This window comes from Camelus ferus, chromosome 6 (genome assembly GCF_009834535.1).
Source record: "Camelus ferus isolate YT-003-E chromosome 6, BCGSAC_Cfer_1.0, whole genome shotgun sequence".
Taxonomy (NCBI): domain Eukaryota; kingdom Metazoa; phylum Chordata; class Mammalia; order Artiodactyla; family Camelidae; genus Camelus; species Camelus ferus.
Genome location: NC_045701.1, coordinates 29,763,081 through 29,780,023, shown reverse-complemented (window position 1 = coordinate 29,780,023; position 16,943 = coordinate 29,763,081). Strand labels below are relative to the sequence as shown.

The window sequence follows — 16,943 nt, the reverse complement described above, 5'->3', positions numbered from 1 at the left end:
GAATTATCTGTCCTTGCTATTTCTAAGAGTAGTATTTGCTTTGTTTTAAAGATTTATGATTTGGAAAAGACAGGAGTATTATATTTATTATAGCTTTCAGTTTTGACTATTGCAAACAATGTCTATTGATTAAGTGCATTTTTTCCTAACTTTTTTTAATTGTGATAAAATTGGTAGATGAGATTTTATTAGTTGCAGATGTACAACATAGTGATTCAATATTGGTACAGATAAATTACATGTATTTTTTCATGTGTTCAATTTTCATTTTAATTTCTTTAAAAAATAAGCATGTTCATTTTATCCATTTGATTTGTATCACCTATTGATAAATACTGACACAAACTCTAGAATAGTTTGTTGGTATCTGCAAAATCCCTCTATCACTTGTGATTACACTGAGCTGGTCTTATTCTAAAGTTGATTAGCAAACTTAACTCCATCTGAAAAGTCCCGTTTGCCAATTGTTATAATCCTGTAAACATTATAATATTGTAAATTCTAATATATTCTTTGGTCTATCTCTACTTGGTGTCCTCCCAGTTCCATTACATTAATTTTTAGTCACACACATCCCATGTTTTTTGTTAATTATTTTACTATTTCATTTTATAATAATTTTGCATATAATAAATGTTATTTCTAATTCCTAACCACTTTCCTGATTTACCTCTAGAAAAATTCTGAAAATTATTTTAAGTCTTTAGTGGAATTTATATATTGAACAACTGAATTTCTCCTTCCAGTAATACAGTATGAACTTCAATTTATTCAACTTTTTTCCCTTCTGTAGAGTAGTACAGCTTTTGTCCCCAAGATACATTTCTGATTAATATTATTCCTATTTACTTTATATATTCTATTGCTCATCCATGTACTTTAACAAGTAATTGTTCATTCATCAGAAAGATACTGGTTTCGTTTGCTTATTTTGTAACTTGCCATTGTACTGAATTACTTGGTTTTGCTTTTTAAAATTCTACTTTATAAATTATTTTAAAGTAAAATCAGTTTTGGTTTCTTTTGGTGTACAGTTCTATGAATTTTAACACATGTACAGATTCATGTAACCACGATCACCACAGAGATAAAGAACAGTTTTGTTATGCCCTCAAACTCCTTCATGCTCTTCTGAATTATCTTTTACTTCTATTATTTTTCTGTTACTCTTTTTGCCTTTTTCAGGATAACTATGGTAATAATTAATTGCATACACTTATCTTTCATTTTAAGCCAGTACAAATATTTTAGATTTACCAAATCTTTGCAACTGTTTTTGTGTTGGTGGGCTTTTTAAAAAAGTCATTTCCTTTTTTTCTCTTTCCAGAAGAGAAATAAAACAAAAACATCTTTTAAACAAAGTCACTTTTTTTTTTTTTTTTAATTTCAAAGCCTGCACGGAATATGGTCAGCTAGGAAAGATTTTCTTGGTCTGCATTGCTAGTCTCGTGAGGAATATAGCATAGGTACAGAAGTTGTGGAGTTCAAATCACTGAGGTGTTTGGGAAGAAAGTTGTGTTTGGAGAACACGCCATGAATGAATGATCGACCTTGACCTTCAAGTAAATATGGCAAGACCCTCAGTTACAGTTTCAGGTTGAGATTCCACATCTAGTATCCTCCTGAATTATGTGTCATGGATATTTTAAAAATAATGTTAGTAACTATAATCACCTCTGTTGTTCCTTCTATTATATTTTATTCAGCAATTTCTCTGTGCCAGGCATTATGCTAAATGCTTTGCATTTATTTGTGGGATTTAATTCTTATACCATTCCTCTAGGCTACTTGTATGGTACCCATCTTCACTTTTCTCAGCTACTCTGAGCTTTCCAACTTCTCTTTCCCCAGATTTCATCTACCTGTGGCAGTAGCTGTCATTATACCTATTCACCTATACTAATTTTTGGTATCCTCTCAAAAACGTTAACGCAGGATTCCTTCTTTACATGATTCTTTGAATAAAGCAAGAGTTTGCAGGTGATGAAATGCCTTAGCCTAAAAGAGTAATTTTCCAACTTTGGGACATGGAACCTGGGGCATAAATGTGGGAATATTCCCATAATCAAAGGAGCAACATTTCGCTCCGTAAATGTTCCTTAAACAACTGCTCCAAGGTCTTCTCAAGGCCAGTCCCAGGTGTGCTTTTTCTCTCATGAATACTACTTCATCATGAATGTGCATCCTCACTTTAAATAGCAAAGACGCACTCCACAGCTCTTGTTGCAACTTAGGGAAAAGTCAGCTCAACATTTTAATAACTCCCACTGCGAACAGATCGTAGTACCTAATCCCTGATCTCCTAAATGTCCCTGCTTCCTAGTGGCTTTTATACCAAGATCAGAGAAATATACATCCATACTCCAGGCTTCTGATGTATATAGTAAGGACTATGGTAATGCTGTTTTCAGGAGGTGTGAATCTTGAAGGATATGGTGTTTTTGATTCCTGATGCGTAGCCGGTAGGTGAAAAGCTAGAAATAATATTAAGGATCTTGAGAAGCAATTATAGTTCATGTTCTTCAGGTAGAAAAAGATTTTCATTTAATTTGTATAAATCAAAAATAATAGAGGACTGGGGGGAGGGAATAGTTCAATGGTAGAGTGCATGCACGAGGTTCTGGGTTCAATCCCCAGTACCTCCACTAAAATAAATAAACAAATAAGCCTAATTACCTCCCTCCCAAAAATATAAATTAAAAAAAAACAGAGGATCAGCAAAGAAAAAATGTATATAATTTGAAGACATAGACAGATGATTTGATTAAATAGGTAACAGAGATGCTTTGCTGAAGATGAAAGAAGAAAAAACCTGGTAACTGTTCATTCATTTATAATGAATACATAATACATTCATTATATATTTATATAATGTAAATTAGGTATAATTATAGTTTTTGTGTCCTCATAAATTAATTCAGGAAAATAGAAGAGATATGGAAAGATCTGAGGATGAGAATTTTTAATGCCTTTAATATATCAAGATACTCATATCATTTTTATAAGAAAAGAAGTAATTTAACTTTAAGAAGATGAAATGATTTTGGAAGTCCACATCTTTTTCTAAATCACTAAATTGAAACTAGGTTAGAATATTTTTACTGAAATTATTGTTACTATTAATGAAATAAGCTGATTATTTCTGAACAGTATTCTTAAATTTGAATTTCAAAACCTAGAGAATTCTTGAATGTTGCCCAGGAAATATGCTTAGTGCTTTAGACAGACCATCTAGTTTAATTCTCATGGTGAAGAGGCCATATCTTAGAGAGGCTACTAAGGTAACATCAAGGTCACACAGCAGGTCAAGGATACCTTAACTTTCATAACTACTTTGCCACAGTTCAGTTTTAGAATCTCAGGAATATTGTTCTCTGACAATCTTAAAAATATTTATCAATATTGACAGAACAATTTGAATATTTGCAAGTAAGTAAGGATAAAGCCAGATTTTTCTCCACATGGGAAAACAGGAGGTCACTTAAATGAAAAATGTCACAGGAGATATTTGCAGAATTTACAATTCACTGTAAATCAAAAACTCAATTTTGAAAAATGAGGCTGAGTCCTTAATGTATCTTTCTTTATTTTCTTTCAGTTGCCTCTGGTACTACTTTGACTTACCATAATTAATGTGGGTTCTTTTTTGTTTGCTTTGTTTTGCTTTGAGCATCATATATGCTGGTACTACAAGAGGCCCAACTTTCATCTTGTATATTTCCTGGCCTTGTCCTAGACTCTTTTTCTCTTTTTTCTAGTCTAAAAAAATAGCCTTCTTTTAGTAACATGAGGAGAAACAAAGGAAGGATATTTCTCCCTCTTTTTAAAAAATGTTTCTATGAGATCATAAAATAACAAAGTTGAGAATAACTAATCTGTTACAGGTAAACCTTTTGGTCATCAGTAATTTTATGGAATTAAGAAATTAATTTATCATTTACATATTCATAGTTATAATAGTACATATCAATATTGACAAAACAATTTGAAAAGGTGCAAATGAAATGACAGTGGAATGGATTTTTCTGTAGTTAAGAAAACAGGAGGTTATTTAAAGAAGAAATCATTTATCACCCTCAAAGGATACTAAATGGGTCTTCTGAAATCATTATGTTAAACTGTTATTTAAATCCAGCATTCAACAATAGTAGACTCAATATAATTGCTTTTTTTGGAGGGGTTTAATAGAAAATTCTGAGAGTTTAACCCCCATTTAAATTTTAAAGTATCTGACTTGTTAAGTAGAGCACGCTCACTCAGTGTAATCTTCCTCTGTAACTGTGGATTATGTAACTCCTAAGTCAGCATGCAGAAAGGAATGTGCAGATTATAACCCAGCATGTACTTCATGCTGATCAAAATCAAGTTGTCCATTTGTGGTGATACCTGATAGCAATTGTTAAGTGGTTCCAAAAATAAAAACCTTTACTGAGATAGTTATTAGATGGATTTTAGGTAATCAACATTCTAGTGAATTATTAACTGATACCATAACTCCTCCATACGTAATTGTAGAAGTATCGTACTTTCCAGCTCTGTCATTTGGTTTGATTTTGTCATTATACAGCAGAGCCTGCAGATCAATGGAGACGTTCAACCATTCCAGGGTGTCTGAATTTGTGTTACTCGGACTTACTGATTCTCCTGAGCTCCAGATTTTCTTTTTTGTGATGTTCTCCATTTTTTATTTAATGACCATGTTGGGCAACTGCTTGATTTTGCTCACAGTCCTGTCCACCTCACACCTTCACTCCCCCATGTACTTCCTGCTCAGCAACCTGTCTCTCATTGACATGTGCCTGTCCTCCTTTGCCACTCCAAAGATGATCATGGACTTCTTTGTTCAGCACAAGACCATCTCCTTTGAGGGCTGCATTTCTCAGATCTTCTTTTTGCACCTCTTCACTGGGACTGAGATTGTGCTGCTCATCTCCATGTCTTTTGACAGGTACATTGCCATATGTAAACCTCTCCATTATTCATCAATTATGAGCCACAGATTGTGTGTCGGGCTTGTGGTAACTTCTTGGACAGTGGGCTTCTTGCATACCATGAGCCAGTTAGCTTTTACTCTTTATTTACCCTTCTGTGGTCCCAATGTTGTAGACAGTTTCTTCTGTGACCTTCCTTTGGTCATCCAGCTAGCGTGCATAGATATATATTTTCTTGGTATCTTCATGATTTCAACCAGTGGTGTGATTGCTCTTGTAAGCTTTCTGCTTTTGCTCACCTCCTACATCACTGTTCTCGTCACTATCAAGGACCACTCCTCCATAGGATCATCTAAGGCTTTTTCTACCTGCACTGCACATTTCATAGTTGTGTTAATGTTCTTTTGGCCCTGCATCTTTATCTATGTGTGGCCTTGCACAAACTTCCTGGTGGACAAAGTTCTCTCTGTTTTCTATACCATCTTCACCCCCTTTCTGAATCCACTTATCTATACGCTGAGAAACCAGGAAGTGAAGACAGCAGTGAAAAAGAAACTAAGTAACCAATATTTAAATCTTGGGAAAACTATTCCAATATATCCAATGCAATGAGCAGAGATCTCCTGTCTGAGATTAATATCATCAGTTTTATTCTTAGAACAATAGAAAATTAAAGTTAGAATCTGTCTTTCAAGTCATTTAGTCTAAATTCATGAAAATAAGAAGCTGAGGTTGAGAGATATAAGTATCTAGTCTAAAAGCACAGGGTTTGCAAGCCTTTTGCAATTACGGATCCATTTGAAAATCTGTTGAAATTTATAGGTTATTTTTATGGAAAGTTCACATATCATCAAAATTGGGAACATAAATTCAGGGCTTCATAGACTCTTGAATTCTATAAACATACATCTGATTAAAACTACTCAGAGAAGCCTGAAATAAAACATTGTTCTTTCATCTTCTAACCCAGAACATTCTAGCTCAGCTGCACAGCCTTGTGGTACTCTGATAGTACTTTTTTTAAGTAAATCAATATCTCTTATTGTTATCTTTTAAAGAAAACTAGTGAAGGAAAGGACAAAAAAACTTTTGGTTCCCTTTTTATGTATTTATAAATGGAAAAAAATTTTAGTACAAATTCACTCATTAAAAAACAGGTACAAATTACATTACAGATAACCCTTTGTTTATTTGTTTCACATGGAGATCTTAGAGACTCAATTCATTTCAAGGACATTTTGTGTCCACTTAGTGTCCACTTGTAGAACTCAAATTAAGAGCATTGGGCATAACAGGTGTTTTCATAGCACTGGAATATCTTCATGGAAAATTGAGATTGTGAAGAGATTCTTTTGAATGTTGTTGAACAATATTGGTTCAGTGGGTCCAGTTGTTGAAGTTCTGAGTCAACTTTGAACAAAAGAGAACTGTTCAGGGGATGGGAGATTTAATAAAACCCTGTTCTTAATAAGTGTGTTAATCACTATCACACTTGATAATTGATATAGCAAATAATTAATCAAATGGTAATTTGTAAACTTTAAAACATAGAAATTAAACTACTCAAATCTGATTAGCTTTCAAAACCTGGCTGAATATCATAGATTTGCTGACTTCATTAATTATACCAAGACTAAATATTTGGAAAGTTATTAACTATTAAATTCATGATAAATTTTTTATTTCCAAATAAATTATCCCAAAATATTATTAGTCTTAGTGTGAGTATATGAATATACACTATAATGTAGCCTGTGTGAAGAAAAGATGATGATAATTTAAGAAATATATTACATAATTCTCCCTAATTTGGTTTTTACTGATTATGTTAAGCATATTTTTTATTACAAGAAAGTCTTTGAAAATCAGCTGGTCGATTTCCCTGACAGCTGAAGAACCAGAGAATTCATTAACCTAGTTCAAGGCTGAATCACTGTAAGGGGCAAAGATCATTGCTCTAAACATATGTAGAACATTGGAATCCTGGATCTGTCATTGTCTAGTTGTGCTCTCCTGGGAGATTCACTTTACCCTCTCTATCCCTTTTTAATCAATAATATGAAGATAATGAAAGTAAATTGATTGTTTGTTGTGGCTATTTTATGGAAAGTAGACAGAATGGATTCTAAAAATGTCATTTCCTTTTCCTTTCCCACCCATGTAGACGTCTGCCTAAAATGCATCTTCTTTTTAAGTAGTTTGTATTTGAAGGATACAAATTTTCATTGCTAAAAAGAAGGGGCAAATTTGGGAAATCTCAGTTAGATTACCTAATACTTTAAGATTTCTATGAATAACAATATGCTGATAGGCTGTATCTCCTTGAATTGACTGAAGTATATGAAAAAGGTTCAGGAAACTGTCATCATGGATTATGACAGTTTGTGAGTACTATGAGAAAAACACAAGCCCCCACCTTGCAAAGAAAGCAATGACATTAATAGTTTCTTACATTTATCTTGGACTTTTATGGTCTCAGCATGCTTTAACACAAATGATCTCCAAGCCAAATACTTAATATCTGAAGTTAAGTAATGTGCAGAAGTTTATGAAGAAATGTAGTGTTGGGGCTAGGTATAAAACTACATTTTTAATTTGGAATTCTGTTAATTTTCAACCAAATCATAAACTCTTCCTTTTTGCTTTGAAGTCAGACAAATGAAAAAAAGTTAAGGTTGAATTGGATTTTTGCCTCATATCCATTTTTTAGCAAAAATTATCACCTTTATTTTTAAATCTAAACCTCACATCTAAAATTTTAATCTTTAATTCAGTAATTATTCATTGAGCACCTACTCTGTTTAAGGCCCTTGCTGGGTGCTGGAGATCCATTAAAGTACAAGGTCTGTTTCTCTGTCTTTGAGGGATGTTTATCTAGCAATGAGATAGGCTCTGTCTGCTGTAGGTTGAATTCCTGTCCCGCCACTTTCTCACTGTGCAACCTTGAGCAAGTATTTTTGATGTTTCTAAGACCCAGTTTCTTCACCATAAAATGTGGATATAGTATTTAACCACTAGGGATGTTGTGAAAATTACACCAAAACACAAATAACATTACTAGCAGTGGTTGGCATTTATACAGGGTGTAATGAATACTAATAATATTGTTATTGTTGCCATTGTGTTAAACATGTATAAAATTTCAGAGTTACTGGAATGGAAATAGATGTGCTTACTGGAACTTAGGGGCATGGTTTAAATACTCTAATAAGATGTGTCCATTTACCTAATATTAACTAATAGTAAAATATTGGATATGTGCCAATAATTAATCTTTGGTGCAGTTTTGTAGATAAAGTTGTCCATTTATACCGGTGTTTTTCAAAAGAAGTATTATATTTTGGGGGTTTCTTAATCATTTTCAGTTGAAATATATTCCAAGATTTCATGAAAGGGGGAAAACAATATGTGTACAATGTTCAATAGGTCAGTATCCTGTTGTATTACTATTTTTAAATAAAATGTGCATGTTTAAACAGTGATAAAATATTATTCACATGTTTATCTCTTTTGAACTCTTACCCATTCAAAATTAGTAGTGAAATGCTTTATATTCTTATATACCTGAACTTATTAAAAATATTAACTGGGAAATGAATGGTGATAATTATGTAGTCACTTTACATGTAACACATAATTACATGTATCAACTATAGGAAAAAAGTTTCCTATTTTTAATGAAATACATTTCATAAAATTTATGAAAATAAAGGAGAATTGTTTATGTAGCAACATGGTACTGTTCAGGAAATTGTTAACATTGGAACCATAAAATTATAGCATCAAGTCAGACACTTCATCGGGCTAAGATGTCCCTGAAGCTGTAGGATAAATGTACCCAGCTCTACTTGGGCAATTTTGGTGGTGGAGCTCATTCCTGCGGAATCAGTTAAACCCCAAACTGTGTCCTCATAGCACATCTTGATGACTACATTTCAATATAACTGCACGCACCGCACACTCCACACACATGCACACACAACTAGAAACTCCTGGAGTGGGAATTGTGAGTACCATCACTGAAGCCAGATTGCCTGACCCAAATTCAGCTCTATACCACTTAACTAGGCTTACAGTTTGGGGCAAGTGGATTAACCTCTTAACCTAGTTTTCTCATGATTCTTTAAGCAGTTTGCAAGCCAACAGGCTGCAAGCTGCAACTGCTGGCATGCCCAGCATGTCTTGTCTTCTCTTAAAGGTTTATAAATCAAAATAAATAATAAAGTTAGATAGTGGGACGTTTCACAAGAAAACAGCTTAATGGATTTTCTTGAAAACAAAACAAAAGAAAAAAACAAAAACGTAAACCATCTACCATTGGGCCAGAATTCTAAGCTGTAGCTGAGTTTTCAGATCAGGCTAGTACTAGAGAGCTCTTCTCTCTGTCTTGTCTTTCACCAGCCCACTCCATTCATGTGTATTACTCCAGCAGTTAGGGATGCTTAATAAAGATCTTAAAATGTATAATACGGCTTCTTCATCACCATGCCTATAACTTTTGTTCCTGTTCTAACTCCTACTTTGACGTAATCGACTTTGCCACCAAATTTGATGGCTCACTCTCAACAAACATAGCATTTATTAAATCACCAGGAACACTGATATTCCAGCAGACTATTCCTATATGAGGATTTAAGCCAAATAGGAGTATTAAAAAAATCCGTTATATTTCTACTTCTTTTTTAATGTCTCTCTTCTTCTGTGTCCTGATTCTCATTCTTTTGACTGCCTTCCAGGAGAAGCCTGCTCGTAGTCATTTGCATTTCACTGTACATTGAGAGCTCTGTTAATTTTTCCAAATGTACCTTTAATTGTAGAAAGATAGGATTGTCTTTTTGAGGAAGTGGTTCAGCATCAGTCTTTGGAGAAGAGATGACATTATCATATTGTCAAAAAGGTAACACCTTAATATCTCTCAGTAAAGAAAATTTTAAAAATGTTTTCCAGCCCTTTTGATGTATCAAGGACTGTGCTCTGTCCTTTGGAAACAGAAATAAGACATAATCCCTGTCCCTGAAGAGATTGTATCTATAAAAAGACAGGTGATTGAGATGCAGTGTTTTAACTGCCATGATGCAAGTTTGTACATGGTACTACAGGGACTAGGAAAAGGCATGTCCAAATGTGCCTGCAGAGTCAGAGAAAAGTTCTGAGGTAGTGCTGAATCTGAGATTTGAGATCAGGAAACCAGTTTGGTGCTGAAGGCTCACTGCTTGAAGTTCATCCAATCTGAGACAAATTTCCATTTTATTTTCTGTGTATGTTAATTTTTTGAACAATATTAAGTATTTTTACATCTTTAAATACATTTACTCTTGGTTTTATTTATTAGACTATAATTAGAGACCAACTTGTGAAACAGTTTAAGCTGGATGGAGGTACATAGCGAACAGAAATCTAATTCATTAAATAAGAAAAAAATTAAATGACTTTATAGAACCACATTCCAGACAGTTTTAATTATGCTAACGACTCTTGGAGGTGAAGACATAGGTTTATGAAATTAGGTTCAGTATTCTCTGAAATTGTTTGCTAGGTTTATCTTTTACAATGAACTGTTGGGACTCAGTGTTAGGCTTCTTCCCTATGAGAGGCAATGGGAATGAAACACTAAGGATCATGCTCCAATAACTGTCAGTAGAGAATATGAGGCAGGGAGAGAGAAGACCTCATCACTGAAGGGCTTAAAGTGGAGATTGGCATAGTCCTTTATTCAAAATTTCTTTGGTTGGTGCTTATTCCAACTATATCAATTTTGACTTTGAGATTAACTTTCCATGTTGCATTTCTGATGCTTGGAGCCTTTTACAGCATATGTGAATTTTCATGTAATGAAACCTATGACGTTTATTTGGCTATCATTCTAGCAGTGTGTATGTTAGGATGCTAAACTGGAGAACAAAATTCATAGCCTGACATAGAAAAAAATAATGCAGCATTCCATACTCTGATCAGCCAACCATATGCTAATGAGCAGAATGAAATATGAATATCCAATTTGCAGACTTGGTCTCACTAACAGGGTTGAGAAGATGAAAGGGCAGATTTATAATATTCATAGAGTCATTTATAAGGGCTTTTTAAAATTATATTTTCACCAACCTAATTCATTAGTAGATCTCCCCAGTGACATTAAATATATTCATAAATTGAATTGGCTATACTTCATCACAAGAAGTATATTTAAGAGTATATCTTTTCAACTCTACCAAATTCAATAACTTAACTTGTACAGATTCAATATACAGACACAGAGACCTGAGTCAATATATTAAACTGTATATTCATTTCTTCCTGATTATATCTATCTACCTGTCTCCATCTTGCTAAACATCCACCCACCCACCCATTCATATCCATCTGTTTGCCCATCCATTCACCTAATAATTGATTTATCTTTATATTCAACTCTTTACAATCTATTTATCCATCAATCATTGATATATACATCTGTCTTTAAACCCAAACTATACAATATTATATATTGTATTATGCAAACTTGGACAATGTCAGGCAACTGGGTAATTGAATAATTCAATAATTAATAATGGTTATAAGAGTTCACTTTAATGCATTAAATATTTCTCTTATGTATAGCTCTCAGAATGACAATGACCAAAATGCTCCTGAAGATAGTTTAGCCATTGTCCAACTGAGAGAGAGAGAGAGAGAGAGAGAGAGAGAGAGAGAGAGAGAGAGAGAGAGAGGGAGAGTCAGGCTCCTTCTTGGCTAGACTCTTTCACGGGTATATAAAATTTGGAAAGTCAATTCAATTTCATCATCAGTAAAATAAATAGGTACTACTGGATGATTTCTATGTCTGAAAAACTCTGGTTATTAGCTATAGAAACTATGTCAAAAGGCCACTGTTTCATGGATTCCTTAAGTCAGATGCTGTGTTTAACCAAGGGGAAAATGGTTCAGCTCTCTTAGAACCGTAGTATTTACAATACAGCTTTTGATTACAAAAATGATGCAGTAAACGTCACGGCACCAAAATAACTTGTTACTGTTTAGAAAATAAACAAATATCCATGTTTGTAGGTGAATGATCTAGATTCTGCCTCGAAAAAGCATGACCTTGAAAAAACTACTGTGTCCTTGGATCACAGTTTCATCTTCTGCAGAATGGGAATGTGGATGGGATTTGTTGTATATGACTCTAGAATCTAGACTATTTCTATATGGATCAGACTTTAGGAATTTTCCTGGAATTTACTATACTGTTTTAAACTTGTGAAACCCACTCTAAGAAACTTAGGGACTGAAATAAATAATTAATTTATTCTTATTCTTACTAAAGACAGGTCACAAAAATATTAAATAGGAAATATTTTCACTTATGAGGAATCCTCCATTTTTTTGACTTTTGAACTAAAATAATGGATTCATCAGCACCTTTGTCAGCAATAAAAAATTCCATTGTTACTTCAGTGAACTGGTATTGGTACTTTCACACTTGCCCCTTTACTTAGAGACGATCATAAGAGACTGACGGGAAATCTCCTCTTAAAGCATATGAATACTCAATACTCAAATAAATGCTTACATCTGACAAGAACTGAACATTCTAAAAAGCGAGTCCTTGTGAGGTAAAATTTTGAGTATAGGTTTGATAATGCTCCATAATAAATATTACATTGTGTGAGGAACTCTTATTATAACTGAAACTCAGTGACTGCTGAGCCTGATTACAGAAATAGTTCTGCCATGAACTAGTGATTTCTTGCAGAAGAATCACTTTATCGACCCCGAGTGAGGGGGATAAATGCTCATTTTTGTACGAGGAAATCAAGGGGTATGAGCAGTCTTCCTAGACTTAAAGACACGGCTGCTAAGTTTTCTCATGGAATCCTTGACGTCTTTATTTCTGAGAGTATAGATTACTGGATTCAAGAGGGGAGTGAAAATGGTATAAAATACCAAGAGCACTCTGTCTATTGGAAAATTTGTGAAAGGCCACACACAGATGAAAATGCACGGGCCAAAGAAAAGAGTCACAGCAGTGAAGTGGGCACTGCATGTGGAGAGGGCTTTGGAGGACCCACCAGAGGAACGCTGCCTCACGGTAACCAGGATGAATGTGTAGGAGATCACCAAGAGGAGGAAGCACACCAGGGCAATCATGCCACTGGTTGAGATCATGAACACTCCCAGAATGTATGTGTCTATGCAGGCGAGTTTAATCACCAAGGGGAGATCAAAAAAGAAACTGTCCACTTCGTTGGGTCCACAGAAGGGCAGATTCACAGTGAATGCTAACTGACTCATAGTGTGGAAGATGCCGACCATCCAGGAAAGAGTCACAAGCCCCACACACGTTCTCCGGCTCATGATGGTTAAATAACGTAGAGGCTTACATATAGCCACGTACCTATCAAAAGACATGGATATCAGCAGCACAATCTCAGCAACCCCTAAGAGATGTAGGAAGAATATTTGGGTGATGCAGCCTTCAAACGAGATGGCTTTGTGCTCACTGAAGAAATCTGCAATCATTTTGGGGGTGGCAAAGGAGGCCAGAGACATGTCAATGCAGGAGAGATGGCCCAGCAGGAAGTACATGGGGGAGTGAAGGTGTGGCTCTGACACAATGGTGAGAACAATGAAGAGGTTCCCCAGTACAGTGGCTGCATGGACTCCAGAGAAAAACAGGAAATTGAAGACCTGGCGTTTCCAAGAACTGGAGAGACCCGTAGGATGAATTCAGTTATGACTGACTGATTATTCCAGGCCATTCACTCTGATTTTGAGAAGGACTCTGACATTTCCAAATGGAGGAGAAATAGGAAAAATACAGTGATCAAACACAAAGTGAGGGGTTTTTTTTGCATAAAACAATGTAGTGGTTGCCCACCACTAGATAGTTCCCTGCTGTGTCACTCTCCTGCTCATGGTTATCAAGTATTTCCCCCACGGCCTTTCCAGATGTCTTAACTGATTCAACTCAAGATTAATTCATATAACCTAGCAATCTGCTTACAAGAAAAGTGCAAATCTTCACAAAATAAATAAAAAATTCAGCTCTTTGAATATTTACTCCTCAGTTTGTAAAAAAAAAACCTAAAAATTTTCATAACCAGCTGCTAGCAAGTTTTGAAGGTGGAGGGAATGGGAACCTTTGTCAAAACATCATGATGACAGGGAAAGACTGGATGAACAATGTTTGAGAATCACGATTGATTATTAGTGGGAACACAATGATGCAAAGGATTGTGGGCAATGGTTTCTCGTAGTGGCAAGGATAAAGGAACACAACATGAGGGAAACAGGAATAGAGAAACATAATCTGTCTCAGTTTTCTAATGGAGATTCTTCAGAGTAAAAATGAAGTAGCCTCTTATTCTTAGTTCTTCATTTCAGTCACACAGACATGAATGACCCTGTCTATGCCACCAAGGCCATACATTTTCAAAGGCTAGTGAAAATGATGCAGTTAAAGCCTGACGGTTTCACACATTTCCATGTATTTTAAATAGACTTTGTTAAATACCATGCTGCCTAAAGTCAGACATTTTTTAACTGCTGTATTTTATAGACTTTCACCAAAACAGTCTGAAAGAGAAAACTCTTCCTGCTTCCAGAGTTCACTTTAAACAGGTAGGAGATGGGTTTATGTAGAGACAGAGGATAGTAATGGAGAACCTAGGAGAAGTTATGTAATATAACATGTCAACATTAAAACTAGACTGTTGAGGGAAACTCTTATTGAGATCTGAGCAGACTTTACAAAGTGCACTGAAAGCCAGTTGAAAAGATGTGCCCTTAAAATGCATGATGAACCCCTTTCATCTTGCCACTAAACCAAGCTTTTCTTTTTTCCTTCCTTTCCCTTTCTTATCGCAGTAAGTATACATTCTAAATGAATTGTTCCCAGACTAAACCAATTTATACATGCAATTACCCACACTCTGACTTTTTGTTCCCATGTTTTTTGCCCTTTAACTCCATACTATTCTTATGATTTTCCCATGGTAGAAACTTTTAAATTTGTTTCTGTACCCACATACCTAATATTAAATGGGTATCAGCCCAGCTCTCCCTTAAACTGGTGTAGCAGAAATAGCGGTGACCTGGGATTCAGAAAATGTGGATTCAAATCTTGTCTTAGATGTATGAGATTGGATAATTTGCTGCATCAACTGGTACCTTTGATTCCTCACATGTAACACAAATGGGTTGATCTAGGCAACTTTAGGATCCTTTCCACTCACATATTGATATTCTAATACTCAACTAGTACCTGAAGGCAGTGACAATTGCTCCAGAATGACGTCAGATCAACCCTCTGTCTAATTTATAGGTAAAGGAGGCTCAAAATCTCTGAGACCTTTGTATTAATAACATCTGTATTGATATGAATTGACTCAATAAATTACATGGCATGAAAAAGACCAGCTGCTGTTTGGGGAATAAACAAATGTTCAAGTTCCAGTGGGAGCTATTAAAACATCCAAGTTGGTTTGGCCAGAGTTAAAGATGGATCACAAAATGGTATGATTATTCTTAAGTGCTTTATGTACATGGCATGCATATGACGGGATGAGAGAGATGTAAGAAATCACCTTTATCTTGGATCACAGCAAAGATAAGACAAATGGGATCTGTTATTTGACTTGGGGGCTGCAAATGTTATCTCAGTTCCTCCAATAATATATGAGAATGAGCCTGTGCTTCCATTTGGAGAAAATTTTATTCAGTAAGTAATAGTATTAACGAAAATATCTGTACATCTTACAGTTGTTTTAAGATTATAATGTTCACCAAAAAGAGTTCTCTGTGATATTGGGATATGATATTATTAAGATTTTTTGCAGGTGTGTTTCTCAGAATGAACTTCAAAACATTTTAGGAAAGTACTTTCTCATTATCTTACATTATGTGGGAGGTATTAACCAATGCAATTACCTGAAAGAATGGTATATTAGACACTTAAAAATTGGGAAGAAAAAAGTAAAACTGTTGGGGGAGGATATAGGTCAAGTTGTACAGTATGTGCTTGGAGTGCATGGGGTCCTGGGTTCAATTCCCAGCACCTCCTCTAAAAAATAAATAAATCTAATTAACACCCCCACAAAAAGTTAAAATAAAGACAAAAACAAAAACAAAAAAAGTAAGACTGTATATTTTTACAGATGATTTTACTGTATATTAGAACCCAAAAGATTTAATGGAAAAGACACCACACACAAAAAAAAAAAAAGTAAAATAGTCATTTATAAAATTAACATGTAAAAGTCAATAGTATTTTTACATATAAATGAAAGGCAAGTGAAAAGGACCAACAAAAAGAATCCACACATTTAAAGGAGATGTCCAAAGCCTATGTGAAGAAAAGCATAAAGCTCTCCTATAAGACACAAATACAGACTTGAACAAACGGAAAAACTTGAACCATGTTCTTGAATTAGAAATCACAACATCATAAAGATGTCAGTTCTCCTTAAGTTAATTTGTAAATTCAAAATCTAGATACAAATAATACCAGTCCTCTTTGATCTAGATAAACTGATGACAAAATTCTTCTGGAAAAAGGATATGCAAAAATGCAGGAAGAGTCAGGGAAACATTTTAAAAAGTAGAGCAATGGAAGAGGATTACAGAAGATTATTGAGAGTTATAAAAGGCATGAAAACATACTATAAAGAGGACATAAGTAAAACTAGGTGACATTGATGAATTAATATACAAAGAATTGAAAGAAACAAAACGGAAAACCTAAAAATAGACTAAATTGCATATGGAAGTGAAGTGTATCATAAATGAAGTTCCTAAAATGAGTGGGAGAATAGGCACTTTTCAACAAGTGGTTTTGAGATAACAGGATAGCCACCTGGAAACAGGTAGACCTGTATTCATTCTTCATACCTTACCTGTAACTGTTCAAAATGGGAAGGATATTTAGATGTAAAAATTGAATTTCTTTATGATCTGGGAGAGGAAATCATTCCTAACTATACCTCAAAATCCAGAATTAATAAGGGAACATTACAAATTTTGATTACATAAGTA

General features: G+C 34.5%; 3 protein-coding genes across 5 annotated transcripts in view; 1 reads left to right on the top strand and 2 right to left on the bottom strand.

The window, feature by feature from the left end:
• Positions 1–16,943, bottom strand: part of LOC102505575 (olfactory receptor 11G2) — a 442,453-nt gene that overhangs the window by 76,618 nt on the left and 348,892 nt on the right. The window lies entirely within an intron of this gene.
• On the top strand, positions 4,521–5,543 carry LOC102504807 (olfactory receptor 4K2). The gene has a single exon (XM_006191241.3). The coding sequence runs from the start codon at positions 4,584–4,586 to the stop codon at positions 5,541–5,543; it is 960 nt and encodes a 319-aa protein (XP_006191303.2). The 5' UTR covers positions 4,521–4,583.
• LOC102516739 (olfactory receptor 4K3-like) lies at positions 12,723–13,669 on the bottom strand. The gene is given in 2 exon segments (XM_014564783.2): positions 12,723–13,627; positions 13,630–13,669. Coding segments are annotated over 2 exon segments (945 nt in total).